Raw genomic sequence first — 17995 nt, forward strand, 5'->3', positions numbered from 1 at the left:
TCAACAAAATGAAAGGAGCACCTCCGCATCAACTAAATAATGTACGAATATTACTATACTATTAATATATTATATAATAGTACGATTATTTTTTTTTAAATATAGTAAAAAAACATACCGAAAATCATCTTTTTAAAAAGATATTTTACAAAAAAATTTTTCTTGTATTTCAAATGTTTTAAATGCTATCACAATTTAAAGAATAATAACTATATGAGTAAATACAATTTGTTTTTGAACCCTGAAGAGAAGAAAAAGGTAAATATTTAAATCTTTTTAAAATAATTAAATACAAATAATATTTAAAAAAATATCCAAAGTGTCTTATTTTACAGGTGACCTAACTTCAATTTTTATACAAATCATTAATAACCAATTTAAATTAGTTTTCCCTATAATTTATATTTTAAGCTCGACGTATTTATTTAAGTAATTTGCACATTTCTTACATAATATATAATAAATAAACTATTTACATTCAAATTACATAAATATATTTACATTTAAAATTTTATGATAAAACAATACGTTAAGAAATGTTAAAATAAAGACTAACACTGATGATATGTGGCAAGTCGATGCACTTTTTACTGAAAATAATATAAAAAATTAGCATTTTATATTAGTTGTTCAATACTCAATATATAAATATGTACGACAGTATGATATTGTTTTAATTAAAAAGTCGTTATATAATCTTATATAAAAATCTTTAAATATACTTTTATTAAATTTAGTACTATTCGCTACCGATGTTAGTGTCTAACTAAATTAGTTTTAATCTTCTCTCGAAGTTGCTAACATCGTCAGCGAAACGTGTCGAGAATAAAAATAAAGAATTTTGATTAGTGGTAAAATTGTCTTGTAATTTGAAATTCAGTATGTTTATCAAAATGCATTGTTAATGATTTTATGTTAAATACGACATCCAAAATATAAAATAAATAATACTTAAATAGGTATTATTAAAAAAACTCTTTTTTCCCATAGAATAAAAGATAAAATAACAAGTTATAAAAATGCAGAATAAGAATTACATAAAAACGGAGTCTGTCTGAATATATCTAAAAATGCTATATATGCTTAAGTTAAATAGGACCGATCGGACAGCTCTTACCAAGGCTTGGAGAGAGAAATACCGCTAAATACCTCAGTAGAATACAAGACCCTCAAAGAATCAGTGTTAATAAAAATTAAAGAATCATATTTTTTTGGGTGAATACCGCATCGCTAAATGGAGTGGGAGAATTGATAGATTGTTCAGCCCAATTTCGTGTAAGACTGGACACAAGGTTTGACAGTCTATGGAATTTTTAACAGTTCCATCTATTGAAGTGAATATCAAGTTGAACTTTCCTCTTTTTCTCAGCATGGCATTGGGGCAAGACGGACTTTGTCTGGATTTTTGACAAACTCAACAATATTATCTTTCGAACCTCAAAAAGCATGATTGTTTATGTTTTATCGTTTTTGCCATAATGTGGTAGATCAGCAACTGAAAAATTAATAGTAGATCATTGAATGGCCCAAACAGTAATGACTACGTAAAACTTGTGTCTTAGATACCCAAATGAATTCTGGGTATTAATATGGATTATTTTTATTTCTTTATAAAAGAAAACTGAGCGGGATAGCATCGGATTACACGCCCTCTAGAATATTGCAGCTTTTCTCTAGTGATGCATAGCTAATATGTGATCTTGTTCACAGACCTTTTCTGTTTCTATTATTATGCTTGAAAAACATCTTGTCTATGGCCAATTGAGAAAAAAGATCTCAGCGCGTAGCTTTACTGCACGCTTAGGGCTTCGAACCTATTAATATAAAATCGATATATCGATAATAAACCCTTTTAGACATATGTCTAGAATATGTAATAGGTCCCAGGAAATACTATCATTTATTAAGAGGGTCATACTTCTGCCAGCACTGTCCGTGCTAGATTTAATTTTTTTAATCGCATTATTTTTTTTTTAAATATACAGTCATATTCTTCTGACATGTGGTAAGTCTTATCGTAAAATAATAGCTAGAGTAAACAGCTGAAGTTCTCTTTAATCCTCACAGCAAAGCGGTTCCTCGTGAGGACAAGACATAAAACTGACACAAATACCTTTTTCATGCGTGTCCTGTTAATTAATTCTGGCTTGTGTGTTTGGTGAGAGCTTGACACGTCCTTATTCTCAAAGCCACTCCTTACTCCGAAGTGAGGGATTCAATTTGTTGACTTCAATTATGTACAATAATTAAGACTTAAAGTTCTTCACTATAAAGATTTACTACATATATGAATATAAATTCGCGCGACGCCTCCAATCTTCTCCAAGACCACCCAAAATCTGACCAGCAAGATGCATTTAATATTTTAAAACATATCTCCCTACTAGAATATTAAATCTACCGATGGTGCCTCTATGTTCTTTGAGGTTTTCGTGACAACACTACATTAACATTTACTTTTGACTGGTGCAAAAATTTACATTTGTCCCTGTTATCGTAACATGGACTGCATAATAAAAATGGATATGGTACATTAATTAGGATTTTATTTATAAGGTAATAAAAAGATTTTGAGTAATGTTTATAAAGGATTTGTTTAAAGTTTGTTAATATATGCCTTTTTTTATATTAGAAATTGTTTCAAACTACAAAAAATCGAAAATTATTTAAGATGTAAGCCTCAATGGTTAAGCACTATAAGATAATTAATACTTTTTAATTTAATTAGTTTAATTGATTACTCTTACTTATTAATATTTTGACAGTGCAAGCTCTCACACATCGGTTGAAATAACTACCTTCTAAAACTTCTATACAGGGTGTTCATTTGAAAACTTCCCACCAAGGATTTATCGAAAACCACTGTTTAAAAAAAACGCCGAAATACGTCAAAAGGTTTGTCAAGGGGGACAACTTTCTAACCTAAAATTACTTCACCCCCTTTCACCCATTGCCCCCTAGGGTCATTCCCTTAAAAATTTTAAATGACAAGGGGTGTCGAGTAATAGCTTGTTTAAAAGGTCTTTCGAAGTCTTTTATTTTGACGTTTGACTTTTTTAAATCGGTCGATTCGTTTTCGAGAAAATTAGAAAAATCTTGGTTTATCTTAATTTGTTCAGATAGAAAAGAAAAACATGAAAATATCAGTTTATATCTCAATAAGTGTTTAAAATGTTGCTCGTTTTTGGCCCAACAATGATATAGGCGATGTTCAAATTCCTGACGGATATTTTCAAAAACATGTTGTGCGATATCATGGCAGTTGTCGGTGATACGTTGACGAAGTTCATCCAAACATTTAAGTTGGGGAGTAAACACAATAGATTTCAAATGACCCCATAGAAAAAAGTCTAACGGCGTTATATCAGGAGATCTAGCAGGCCATTCTATAGGCCCCCTTCGCCCTATCCATTTATCTGGAAACTTGTCGTCTAGCCATTGCCAAACGGGAAGAACATAGTGAGGAGGAGCGCCGTCTTGTTGGAAATATATTCCAGATAAATGAATAGGGCGAATGGGGCTTATAGAATGGCCTGCTAGATCTCCTGATATAACGCCGTTAGACTTTTTTCTATGGGGTCATTTGAAATCTATTGTGTTTACTCCCCAACCTGAAAGTTTGGATGAACTTCGTCAACGCATCATCGACAACTGCCATGATATCCCACAACACGTTTTTAAAAATATCCGTCAGGAATTTAAACATCGCCTATATCATTGTTTGGCCAAAAACGGGCAACATTTTGAATACTTATTGAAATAAAAACTAATATTTTCATGTTTTTGTTTTCTATCTGAGCAAATTAATATAAACAAAGATTTTTCTAATTTTCTCGAAAACGAATCGACCGATTTAAAAAAATCAAACGTCAAAATAAAAGACTTTGAAAGACCTTTTAAACAAGCTATTACTCGATACCTCTTTACTTGCTTTTACTTGCCATTTAAAATTTTTAAGGGGGTGACCCTGGGGGCAGAGGGTGAAAGGGGGTGAAGTAATTTTAGGTTAGAAAGTTGTCCCCCTTGACAAACCTTTTGACGTATTTCGGCGTTTTTTTTTAAACAGTGGTTTTCGATAAATCCGTGGTGGGAAGTTTTCAAATGAACACCCTGTATATTATAGCATTGATTCTGCACTAACTTCTTTTTGTCACCACTTCAGATAGACTTCGAAGATCGGCAACCCTTTTTTATGTCGATCTTTTTTGTTGTAGTATTTGCTACTGCCCTCAAAATCTGCACTATAGGTGACCATATCCACTTGCGCGTCATATGTATTGGAGACGATCGAATATAAGCTCGATTATTTAACGCCATCAATATTTTTTTATTTGTTTCTCGTAAAAATAAAAGTTTATTAAGGCAGAAGACACTTAATTCATTCTGAACCGCCAGTTCTGCTTACCAAACATAGCCCACTTGGAACTCTGGCAACTTTATAAGATTGAGCAAATTGAGGTCGTTTTGACAAATATTTGCTTTCCGGGTGGTACATTCATATGCTACAAAGACTCGTTTGCATAAATTCATGTTGTAGAAAATGTTTAACAGCAAAATAATAAAAAAAATTATAAAAAACCTTTCTTACAACTTAAAAAAAAATCTATTTTCCGATTTGTCCACTCTTTAATTAAGATCATTATTCACCTTAATATTTCAACAAAAAATTTAAATAACCCTACAATAGGTAGTACTGATATGAAAAGTGCTTTATTTAGTGTATAAGTTTTAATTGGTTTTAGATTACTTTGCAATAAATTATTGATATTGGGTATTTTAATTGAATTCACGCAAAAACCATATAGCTGATTCAAAAGGTTAAATTTAAGTTTATTTTATTCAACCTACTTTACATTTTACAATTAAATCTTACAAAAAAAATCTATTTAATAGTTAAATAACTCTAAAAATATAAACTAGTAAAACAAAATTATATGAGATATTTAACCAAAGATCCATCCCACTTATAATATGTTGGCACATATTTTAGAAAAGACATATGATCAAGTTATATTAATTTAGTTAATTACTAACGGTGCATATTAGATAAATTTTCGTATTGAGTGATTTTTTATAAAAAATACGTGTAAGTAAATATATAAAGTAAGATTAAAATGCACTTACCCAGTAGAAGCGCCTCTCTAGTATCTCTCATAATAGGCAGACTTTGAACTTCTGATTCTCTGTCTTCTCCAAAAAGTGTAGGCATTAATGATGCTACGCACTTGACACGCATTGAACCGCCCAAAAAATGACGACTATTTAAAGTAACCTTTAGCCCAAGGGTAGTAGTAACTAATCCTTTTGTATGGTGTTCAATGGGATACTGTATTAAAGCTTCAGGTTTTTGTATCTAAAATATAAATTTTTGGTATCTAGCAACTATTTTTTTTATTAATATTAATAATAAACGACTTTTATTTGCAAAAATTCGTTACCAGATATTTGTATTATAATATGTTGCTTACTCATTATTATCGACTTTAACACAGATTTAAATTTTTTTGTTGTAAATACTTTCATATAATCGGGCAAAGAATTAGAAAGATGAACAGAGGTATACAAAGAATTTTTTGAAAAAATGCTGTTTTATGTTTAGGAATCACGAACTTTGTTTTATTTCTAGTATTTTTAGAGTGTATGCTGTCATTGGTCTTAATTTTTTCTATGAAGCACGTTGGAATATAGTTGCGTTTATTTATAAGTTCACGAACAAAGATTCCAAGATGTAATAGCCTTTGATTTGTCATATTTAACCATTGAGTTTCATTAATTTTATAAGATATGCTATCATATTTTTCAATATTAAATATTAAACGGCAACACATATTTTTGCTTTTTTGTATTCGAAACTTGTCACACTGTCTGAGGCACGGGCTATAAACTATGTCTGCATAATTAAAGTGAGACAAAACAAGGGTTTCACATAGCTTTCTTTTTAATTCGACGCTTAAAATTTGACGACTATTATATAATTGTTTTAATGAAATATATGCTTTTTGAATAAGGTTTTTAATATGGCTTTCAAAATTTAAGCTGAGTGTTGTCAGCGAACGCTTGAACTTTGCAACACTGAGGAGATCTTAAGACGTCAGCAGTGTAAAAGGCCTTTGAGTAGTCCAAAAGTATTAGAACGCTGTCTAAACCTTCATCATAAGCTTGAATTATATCATGTGTAACAACTGCCAAAGCTCCAACCGTCGAGTATGCTTTTCGAAAACCATTTTGGAAGTCTGGGATAATCGCATTTAAATTAAAGTAATTATACATTTGCTGATGAAATAGTTTTTCCAAAATTTTTGACATAGCCGGTAGTATACATATAATTCTTAAATCATTATATGTAGTAGGATTTTTATTTTTTGGTAAAGGGAAACCTACACTATTTTTCCAAGAAGTCGGAAAATAACTCTGTTCAATACAATAATTTACAATATTTGTAATAAAAGGATTTATGAAAGGGCTTTAGCCTTTCATAAATATTTCTATCTTCAGCCTTAAATTTGCATACACCAATCTATAATCAGAAAACTCATCCGCCGATTGTGTACCACAAGTTAGAACAATCTGCCTATCTGAGACAAAAATAGGATCTATTAATTTACCACCATGAGCTGTAATATGTGTGGGTTCATCTAAAATCTGAAATAAGTTATATGATTCAAGGCAAAGCATTAATTTAAAAAAATCCACGTTAAAGTCCCCCAGACATATTACAGTGTCATATTGCACGATTTTTTTTGCGCTAGCTGATTTACCTGTTGTTCATTTATATACCAATGTAACATTGATGCAGGCCTACTTTTCCCTGAAGTACAGTTTAAATTTATTTCATCTCCTATGCTGTACTCATCTTTGACTCCCGTAATTATTGGATCCTCTTCAGGTAGAGCTGAAAACAAAAACAGTGAGGAAAAATTATTAGAATTGTTTTTATAGAATGTAGAATTACTGGAAAAACGTCTTGCATACGATGATTTTTTTATAATATTTTGAAAGTAAGATGTAATATCATATTCTAAAGACTTCCATTTTTTATTCAATGCTTTTTAAATTTGTAAAAACGTTAAATCTCGGGCTCTAGCTCGATGCTCGGCTCTAGCTCGAGAAGTATTAGCTGTATGGCTTGCAGAACATATAGGCATGATCAAAGAGGTCAAAAGAAATGTTTGTAACAACTACAATGGCTAATTATTTTAAACTATCTACAATTGCCGCTAAATTTCTCTAGAAAATAAAATTTGTATGCATTTTTTTTAAATGTTGCCTAGATAGAGATTTTAAATACCGGCATCATAACCTTTAAAATATTTTCGTTTACCTTTTATTAATTGAACCGTATTATCCTACTATTGAAATATTGTGATGAAAAAATGTTAAATCTAGATATACTATCTTTAAGTAGCCTTATGCAATATAATAGAGTGAGAAATTATAACAATAAAATCCTAGATTTAATTTTAATTTTGTTTCATTTAGAGATAATGATTTCTCATAAAACCCTAAAAAAACTACCAAAAATAGGTAGTTTGAATATGTTTTATTTCAAGCAGTTTCTACATTAATCATTTAAGATAGATATATGTATATCCGTAACTGGTTCGATATTTATTTAAAGAATATTAAACAAGTGGAATACGACTTAAAATGTATTTTTTGACAATACTTACTACTCGGCTACAAAATAAACTACTGAATATCAACTGGTTCTTTATATCTAAAAATTTTTTTATTCTACTACCGTGCGTAAAGTGCCCACTTTATACATTTCCCAGGGTGTGTAAAGTTTTACTTTTTACGCACCATCGCGTTTTATGCCAAGAAAATACGTTTTGTACAAAAAGCCTTATTCCACTTTTACATTTAAAGAAAAGAGCTGCTGCGAGTTATAGATTGTTGGTTGAACCTTAGCTATAATTGAACCTAAAAGACCTGTAAACGATAGTTTTATATCTATTACTGATTAAATACCCTGTATGCCACGTTGTAATTGTTATGTTGGAGTTTTCTTTTTTTCAAACGTTATGGCTAAACGAAATAATATGGATGATGGCGATCCTATAGAAAATTGTGCCAAGGGTAAATTGTAGTTTGATGATATTAAATATATAATACAGTGGGATGTAATATGGATTTTTATGGAAAATGTCATATAAATGTGTCAGAGCTAGTTGCTGTTCGGCTAATCGTTCAATTAATTTAAGATTTTAATATAAGAATATCGTGTGTATCTTTTACTAAATAATAAAAGTTTTTTTAAAAGGAAGTTCGCCGGCTTGTGTACTTAATTGGCACTGCGAATAGGATAGGACAATTCTATCCTTTATTATATATCGTTGAATAGAAGTGATTTTTAAATCTTAATGCCCAATATCCGACCTATACAAACTTCGTAGAGTATCGGTGAAAAGTGCTAAGGAAATACCGTAAAAAGCAAAGTTTTCACAAAAACCTACGAAAATCTCCAGAGTCGACAGGAAATTGGAAGAGCCAAAAGACCTGACGTACTGCCAGTGACTTTAGGATTAAGACCATCGACCGTGCTGCCGAGGCATTCTCCGTTACCAGTTCCTTAAAACCTGGACCTTCAAGCCGACCATTCCTGAGGCAAATCTAGAGACCAATGCACTACAAGCTTTATGGATTCCTTGATTATATTCCTCCTGATCTTCGACCCTGAAGAGCCCATGCCTAGCACTTCAAGGTCAAAAACTACCTAACAATTAATATTACTTAGGAGAGATCTCTCCATCCCTAGTACTTAATTTAAGTTTTTTTTTAGTAAGTCATTACCACTCCACCTATATCCCATTTCATTTTAGAAACATAAAAATATTATTAGCCCATATTTTCTCGAATGTTTTAATCTTAAGTAACCTCTTAGATCATCTTAATGAATTTTTGTTTCAAACACAAGTTAATGACCTAGTAAAACTACTTAATAAGACATATGAAACCTATGCAAAATTAGATCATTACGAACCTGATAATGTCAACAATTTTTTCCGCAAAAAACGTGGCTTAGCAAATTACATCGGAACAGCTATCAAGTTTATCACCGGAAATCTAGACGACAACGACCTTAACAACATTATCTATAATTTATAAATTCTTAAAAATAATAAAATAAAATCCATGCACAAGATTAACGAACTCAGTTCATTTGCAGGAAATATTATGAGACAATTCGAAGAAAACGTAAAGATTGTTAATGAAAACTCCAATCGCATTCGTAGAGCATTTTATAATTTAGAAAACGATATAAAATTTATTGTATTATTACAAAAACAGTTTAAACAGCTTTCTAACTTAAATGACTACCTACAGAAATTACTTCATATGATTTCAATTGCACATTTAGAAACACTAAATTTTGAAATATTTACCTTAAAAGACATTTTACAAATCTGGGACTATTTAAAAATGCGCTATCCTAAAAAATCCCTATGGTCCCTTAATCATATATCTGAATTAAGTTTAATTTGTAAATCAGGATTTTTAATTCTAGAAGAAATGGCAAGTTTGTGTATCCAATACCTAATAATGAATTTAAAATCCTAATTATACCTAGTAAATTTTACTGTGGCAATTTATGGTTTAACCATTGAAATGTGATGAAATAAACTCTAGATGGGTTTGTTATAATCCCATTGCCAATAGTAAACCCTTGAATGAAGAAAATCATTATGCTTTTGTCCGAAGTAACTTTCAAATACATACCATCACGTACAAAAATGCTTTATTATTTTGTACAAAAAGTCCAGAAACAATTTACGAAAACTGTTATCAATTCAAAGAGGTCACTTTAACTGAATGTCATCTTATTGAAAGTCAATGTAACGTCATAATAAACCATGATAAATTTTCTCTGTCAATTAACAATATCTCCATAGCTTTGCCACAAATTAAAACTCTTCATAATCTCAATGACTATATGACTAAGAGATGTTTTTAATAGGAGAGTTCTCACTAACTTTAAACAATCTTTGGAAGGGATGCTGGGAAAAAGATTTTTTACATCTAAGGAAATAAGTTTTGATCCATGAGGGATAATAAGATTTTTCAAACTGTTGGTTAGATCAACAGAATTCTTAGTCGAATAAATACTTTTAAAGCTGGTTACCTCCCTGAGAACGTTATTCAACCAAGAGGAAAGATTATAGCATGGGGAGTTAATAAAGGAAACCACTGGTCTTATGGGAAAATTGGTTTTATGGATTTTGGGGAGACCACAAAGAATCGGAGTTCTAGGATTCATAGGATACAGTTTTTCTTTTTTAGTGTTAAAGAAATCGAGAGTTAAGCTACATATGTTCAATGTTTGCTTAACTTTCGTAAAATACGAATTGGTGGGGTCTCTATTAACTGTAATGAAATCCTCCGAGTCCAGAAAATCCAATATCTTTTGAATATAGTCTTGTTTAGAATGACTAAGCAATTACCCTTATCTGCTCTTGACAATATCAAATCGTTACTCTATATTTTATTTTTTAGCGAAATTAGGTGCTTTTTATTGATGTTATTGTTTAAGCTGTTCAAGCCACATCTAGAATTTAAAAAAATTATTATTTTAGCGCGTAAGATGTTCTTATTTCTTGTATCAGTCGTCTGCAAAACACTCTTAGCCTCCACAGCTAAGGTCTCTCGTGTTTGTGAGTCCACCTTATTATAAAGATTAAACTTAAGGATAAGGTTTAGTATACTTTCTTCGTCAGAGGTAGCTAAAAAGCTAAAAAGAGTCCTGTTCTCGTGTGTGTGAATGACGTGTTTACTTTTGAACCTAATTTAATTTTTAACAATTTAATTTAGCTAAGTATCGTTTAAAATTTTTCTTGTAGTCACTTTCTTTAATTTACATTGGCTAACGTGTTAAGTTATTTTAGCATTAGGTCCGTATAGCCGATAGGCTTTACACTTGTACTTATAACCTTGTTATACCGGGTTCGATTCTCGTTGAGTCTATGTTGTTGCGTTCCACTTTTTAATTTTTTATTTTTTGCTTTGTACAATTATAACCTTAAAATTATTGTTTATTTATGTACTGTGAAGTGTGTGGATGGCTTCTAAAGGTTTTTTATTGTTTTATGTAAGTTTTTAGTTTTGTTTAAGTATTATTTTTATTTTAGGCCTGATGATGCTCTAACTAGAGCGAAACACGTGTAGCCCGTTTAATTACATGTTGTGAGACCGTGACTTTGTGTTTTTCTTTGTTTTTCGTCAATTATCAATAAATATACAACTTTGACATCTAACTAACCCTAAGAAAATTCAGGAAGATTTAACAGAAGATATAAGCTTTGAAGATATAGAAATGAAGCAACAAAAATATTATATAATAATTATTGTTTTATTTTTAACATTTTATATTTTAGTTTTAGGCATTTATTCGAATCAAAAAAATGGGTTAGATAAAACAATTCCTATAAAACTTTTTTTTTAGTCAACGAGGACGTTCAAAACTCTAAGGGTGGAGGAGTAATATTCACAAACCATAAGAATAACGCCGAATAATCATATTAATAGTATAAATAGACATATGAAATAATTACAGGCAACATTACGCCAGTGTCAAAGCTAGTTGCTGTTCGGCTAATCGTTCAATTAATTTTAAGATTTTAATATAAGAATATCGTGTGTATCTTTTAGTAAATAATAAAAGATTTTTAAAAGAAAGTTCGCCGGCTTGTGTACTAGTTAAATAGCTTATAGTAAGTGCATCGCAATTTGGTAAAGTAGAATATATACGAAAGTCACTTCCCCCTTCCAGATTCCTCTTTGGTTGATTCTGGTTTTGCAAATGAGGTCAGTGCCTTTTTGAGATTTTCAGTTGAAAAAACTAAGAAATTAATTAAAAAAGTGGATCTATAAGAAATTCGAGGTCTTAAACTAGAGGTTGCTAGACCGAAAAAGTCTAAATATCAAGTGCATCAGTACCCAATACGAACGTAGGTTAGGTTTATGGTGAGTGGGGCACCGTGTGTCTCTCCACTGCGACCCTAGGTCTATTGTGGCTTATATAACATGAACATAGTAAAATCATCCCATGCATCAGCTGTCGCTAATAATAGCGGTAAAGCTCGGGTAGTAAAGCAAAAATGTCTGTAAAAAAATGTGTACAGCAGGTTAAGCATGATTTAACGAAGAACATCAATTCTACTAACTTAGGGGCTGGTTTATCGTTAGGCAAACCAACCAAAAATGGAGGTGTAATTGTCAGATGTGGAAATGAGAAGGCTGTTACGGCTATTTAGTCTTAGATTTAAGAAAGGACAATGGATAATAATTACAGTGTTAAAGTTCGACAGACCGTGGAACATAGTAATAAAATAATTATAACAATAATCGTGGTATAACATTGTAGAAAATGAGATTCTATTTAAAATCGGCAATCAGAAAAATATGTACAAAACCTCAAATATAAATGGTTAGAAAAAATTAAATTGTTAAGAATAAATTTTTAATAGTTTATCATGCAGTTTCACACAAATAAAAAGAAGATGAGCATTGGATGGAATTGTTGTCCTGTATTTAACAAATATAAAATTCGAAAGTGTTAAGTGTTGGTATGGTCACCTATTGGAAAAATTCAAAGAAAATATGGTGAAAAGTGTAGTGGATCATGAGATGTAAAAGATTGTAATATTAATACTGTTAAGTGTATAAATTATATTGTATCTAATGACAAATATGGTCTTAGTCTTAATGTTAATCATGTTTCTTGGGACGTTAATAAGTGTGACTTAAGAGTCAATTTGGACTTCTTCAATTCTTTTATAAATAAAAGAATTTCCAAATAATATATAGAGCAAATAGCAACTAGACTGAGCTGTTCTACCTAACACTAGTATAATTTACTTTACATGCCAAAGTTATCTCTTTCTAGCAAATAATTAAAAGCCCAAGATCTTATAAATAAAATCGATAAAAATCATACAAAAGAACTCTAGAGAAATTTACAGAGTCTTTTTCCCGGAAAGAAAATATGTCAAATAAAATAATTTGTTATGTTACTACTTACACACAGGATGCTGACATGAAAAGATATTCAATAAATATTTTGTGAATAGTTTGGAACATATTATTGATGGTATTACTCAAACAGCTAATGGGCTAACTGATTGTATAAGAACCTCTGGTCCAAATAGTGAGAAAATTTTATTAATGAAATACTTCAAGACATACAACCTTTTGGTGGAAACCTTGTTTTAGCTGTATTTTTAGATTTTAAAAAATTATTTGAAACTGTAAGCAGGGAACATTGAATTGGATAATTTATTATCCTGGCTGTTCGATAATAAATTAAGTTTAAATGAAAATAACTCAGAATTTTGTATTTTTTTCGTAAGAAGTCTAGGGTGGACCTAGTAAATAATGCCGATTTGCAGATAACTGTAAATAAGGAAAACATTTCGTATGAAAGCAAAATTAAATACCTTAGCGCAATTTTAAATGTCCACCCAAACTTACATGCCTATGCAGATTATGTAACAGGAAAATTTTAAAAAATGTTGGTTTCGTGACAAGAATAGGTAAAAGTTAATTGTAAAAGAATGATTCCTCTACAATGCCATCACTCTTCCCCATCTACAGTACTGCTCTACTTTATTGTATAACTTGCCACGTCAAGACTAATCTTATGTTGAAATTGTTATATACCTCTTTTATCAAAATGAAAAAGGCCAATCAAAATGAAAAAGGAAAATACCCCTTTTAAAAAAAGCCGCTTTAATCCATCCATTTTTATTTTTAGAGGAAAAGATTTTATGCATAATTATCATCAGCTTTACAATTTCAACCTCCTCGCAAGCTCACCCTTGCGTCAAAACGTCAAAATCTTAAATGAGATTAGGGGCCAAGTGATCATGACCTTATCTCAAAGGTAGTTAAATTCTCCTTCCAAGGCATCTTTTTTTTTAATTCTAGGCAGACATTTTTTAAAAAATTAAGCGATTTCTCTTTATTAAATAATTTATTGCTTCTTGAAAAATTGTCAAAACCCGCTAAATTTTATATCGCAGAAGTCTTTTGTGCTTTATTTACAACTTCGTCACTAACTTTACGCAAGGGTAAACTTCACCCCTTAAATGAAAATGGGGTTAAACTTCATGTGATACGTCAATTTCATCGTTATCAATTCTCTTTTTAACTTATCCAACATCATATTTATATCCAACATGTATGTTGGGAAATAAATGATTTCCAGATTTAAAAAAAACTGAAATTCTCACTTTATCATGTGAAGAAAAAAGTAATAGGTACAATTTTTATTTTACCGTAAAATGCTGTTTGTGTTCAAGAACTTGCGTTTTTTTTCTTTCTTAGAAATTTTACGCATTTACATTTAGATTGTTTATTTTAATTTGTTATCTTGAAGTTTTTGTGACTAAATTTAATTTAATTCCAAAGTGGTTTATTCAACTGCAGGAAGACATCGCTGATTGAACTGTATTATGAAAATGGCAGATGTGGTAATATTGCAGCTTAGATATTTAATCAAAGGAATCCAAATAAATATGTTTACCGAAAATATATAATTGAGCTCGTAGCAAAGTTTAGGCAGACTGGATCATTTGCAAACCGAAAACTTCAAATCGATGAATAATTAGAAACGAACCTATGGAAAGGGCTGCTTTGGGCCATGTCAATATCAACATAAAGCACACTACATATGAACATAAAGCACACTACATAAAGCACCAGATAATTAACTTTAGTATGTGGCATATCTCGTACGAGCATTTGCAGAATTTTAGAGATACATAAATTGCACCCCTACCAAATGTATGTTGTACAACAAACAATCTTTGTTCAGATGATTTTGACAGATGTATAAAATAGTAGATGTTTTTAATAATAAATAGTCTAAATTTAGTGACAGAAATGTGCGTCCACAGAAACTGAACGTGTTTGGCGTGGCTCCGGCTTAAAGTCAAGTTTTAAAGGGCTAAAGTTAATTGTTTTGATTGAAAAGTGTTGCACAGTTATATTTAGTATCAATCAATAGTGTGGTGTATTTCTCGATACAGAAACCTTAACAATCACTTGTTTTTTATTGTTTTACCATAATACAGTACAATGGTATTCACGGAGAGGCAAAAAACCGAGCTCAAGACCTTGACCAACGGTATGGTACGAGACATTGTAAAAAGCACTATATCGGATACGGAATTTCTGAATATCTTAATAGACAAAATTTCCGATAAAGTGTCGCAAAAAATTAACGATACAATGCAGCAGCTATCGAGCAAGGTGAATGACTTGGAAACACGCATCACACTTCTTGAGAAGGAGAATGACCAGTATAAAGCAAGGATAGATGAACTAGATCAGCGAAGCAAACTAAATCAGCTGAGAGTATATGGATTACCCGGAAACTCTCGTGACCAAGGACAACTTATGGCACAGGTTACTAATATGTTTGAAACAAAACTTGGTATTAAGGATATTAAACCTGCATTTTGTCAAAAATTTGGAGGATTTCAGAATAACAAAAACGGGCCTGTAATTGTTCATTTCAACAGTTCCACGGATCGTAATGCTATCTTTCAGGAAAAGAAAAAACTTAAGGGAAGCCAAATAAGTATAGTAGAAGAATTAACAAAAACAAGGTATGAGTTAATGCTTCTTGCAAAAGAAAAATTTGGGAAACAGACTGTCTGGACTATCGGTGGTAACATTTTTGTCAACGTAAATAATAAGAAAAGAGCCATAAAATCCGAAATTGATGTTATTAATATTGGATAAGCTGAGGCCATAAACAAATACGTTTCTTTGGGTTTGTATTTACCATCGAAATCTTTTTTTTTTATAGTTTAAGTTCAGTGCAGTTCTAAAATTTTCTTACTTATATACATATATATATTTTTTGTTTATTTGTGGTAAAAGGGGAGAATTTTTTTTTTGTTTCTATATCCGTTTGGTAGGTGTCATTTTTTTTTTCTTTTCAAAATTTTTATTTTTTTTTTGTTGTTGTTAAATATTTAATATGGTGGATTTGCGTACATGTTTTTTAAATGCGCGGTCGCTTGTGCCACGACTGGCAGAACTAAAGGAAATTATCAATGAGGGTGATTATGATATTGTAGGAATTTCTGAAACTTGGTTAAATTCGAATATTTTATCATCGAATATTAATATTAATGGGTATAACATTTTAAGAAATGATAGAAAAACTAGAGGTGGTGGGTTGGCTTTTTATATAAAAAATAACTTACAATTTTTTAATATGGCTTCTGTTAGTGAAGAAACTTGTGAAGAGTTATGGTTTCAACTAAAATTTTTTCATAAAAATTATATGGTTGGTGTCCTCTATAGACCTCCCAAAGGTAATATCAATAATTTTCTACAGACTTTTGAAAAAAGGTTGGCTGATTTTCAGCCTTTGGAAATTATATGTGGCGGTGATGTAAATTTAAACCTTCTAAATATGGAACATCATTATGTGTCAACTTTTTATGATTGTATAGTCTTTAAATTTACAACAAGTTATAATGGAACCTACAAGAGTTACAGGGACATCATCTGCACTTCTAGATTTAATTTTGATTCCAAATGACGAAACAAGCTTTGAGGCGGGTATTAGCGATTTAGAAATTTCTGACCATTTCTTGACGTATTGCAACATAATAAACAAAAAAACTGACAAAAACCTTAAATTTATGTCACGAAACCTCAAAAACATTGATAGAGAATTGCTTAACGAATTTTTACAGGTCACCCCATTTGAACACATAATTTATTTGGAAACAGTTAACGAAAAAGTCGCTGCCTTAAATAATTTTTTGATAAATTTGTTCGACGTTTTAGCACCTCTAACCCAGCACAAAATAAAAAAACAACAACCTCCATGGTTAACTTATACCATTAAAAAAATGATAAGTTTGAAGAACAAAGCCTACAAAAAATATCAAAAGACTAAAACTGATTTGAATTGGGACTATTACAAACAAATTAAAAATCAAGCTAGCATTGCAATACGTGAAGAAAAAAAACAATACCTCGCACAGATAGTAACTATGGGTTTTAAAGATAAAAAGATTTTCTGGCAAAGGCTAAAGAAACTTAATGTATTTTCAAATGGCAAAGTTAACGAATTACCCGATCATCTTAATGTCCCCAATTCTATAAATAATCATTTTATACAGGCCTCAGCGCAGAACAATTCAGTGCATGGAGATCTTTAAATTTGTATCAAAATAAGCAAAGGCGTCAAATATTATCAAAATTTAATTTTCATACCGTGTCCACTGATATTGTGAGAAAATATTTATTCGAGATTAAATCGCTTGCTACCGGGGCGGATCAAATAAATCTAGAGATGTTGTTGTTGTGTGTGGACCGAGTTATACCTTTTGTAACTAATATTGTAAACTCATGTATATTAGACAAATGTTTTCCTGATGCCTGGAAGGTCTCAAAAATATTTCCACTTTTAAAAAAGCAAAATATTTCCGATTTTAATGATTTAAGACCTATTAGTATTCTGCCAGTTCTTTCTAAAGTCATGGAAAAGATATTAAATGTCCAAATTAGGGAGTACCTAGATAAATATAATATTTTACCGGCATTTCAGTCAGGGTTTAGATCGGGTCATAGCTGTACCACGGCACTTTTAAAGATCACAGATGATATTATTGAAGCTACTGATCAGGGTAAGGCCACTGCTTTAGTACTTATCGACTACAGCAAAGCGTTTGATCGTATCAATCATACATTACTCTACGCGATCTTAGGCTATAATGGGTTTGACTCTGACGCAATTGATATTATTAAAAGTTATTTAACCGATAGAAATCAATACGTTGAAACGAATAAGGGCATTTCATCTACTGCATTTCAGTTATGTGGAGTTCCACAAGGTTCCATATTGGGACCTGTTTTATTTTGTATTTATACTAGTAATCTCACCAGTTGTTTAAAATATTGCAGTGCTCATTTATATGCTGATGACACGCAACTCTACTTTTCTTTTTTTCCTGAAAGTAAAGAAATAGCT

The 17995-nt window shown here is 30.9% G+C and overlaps 1 protein-coding gene across 6 annotated transcripts in view; it reads right to left on the minus strand.

Moving 5' to 3' along the window:
• Window positions 1-477: 477 nt before the first annotated feature.
• Window positions 478-17995, minus strand: part of LOC126734533 (cell adhesion molecule 1-like) — a 415458-nt gene continuing 397940 nt past the window's right edge. For all 6 annotated transcript variants that reach the window (XM_050438214.1, XM_050438208.1, XM_050438209.1 and 3 more), the window contains 3 exons: window positions 6759-6892; window positions 5125-5353; window positions 478-590 (listed from right to left, as the gene is read on the minus strand). In XM_050438214.1, coding sequence (XP_050294171.1) covers window positions 484-590; window positions 5125-5353; window positions 6759-6892 — 470 coding nt within the window. In that variant the 3' untranslated portion in view covers window positions 478-483. The remainder of the gene's footprint in view (window positions 591-5124; window positions 5354-6758; window positions 6893-17995) is intronic.

The sequence above is a fragment of the Anthonomus grandis genome, chromosome 3 (genome assembly GCF_022605725.1).
Source record: "Anthonomus grandis grandis chromosome 3, icAntGran1.3, whole genome shotgun sequence".
Lineage (NCBI taxonomy): Eukaryota > Metazoa > Arthropoda > Insecta > Coleoptera > Curculionidae > Anthonomus > Anthonomus grandis.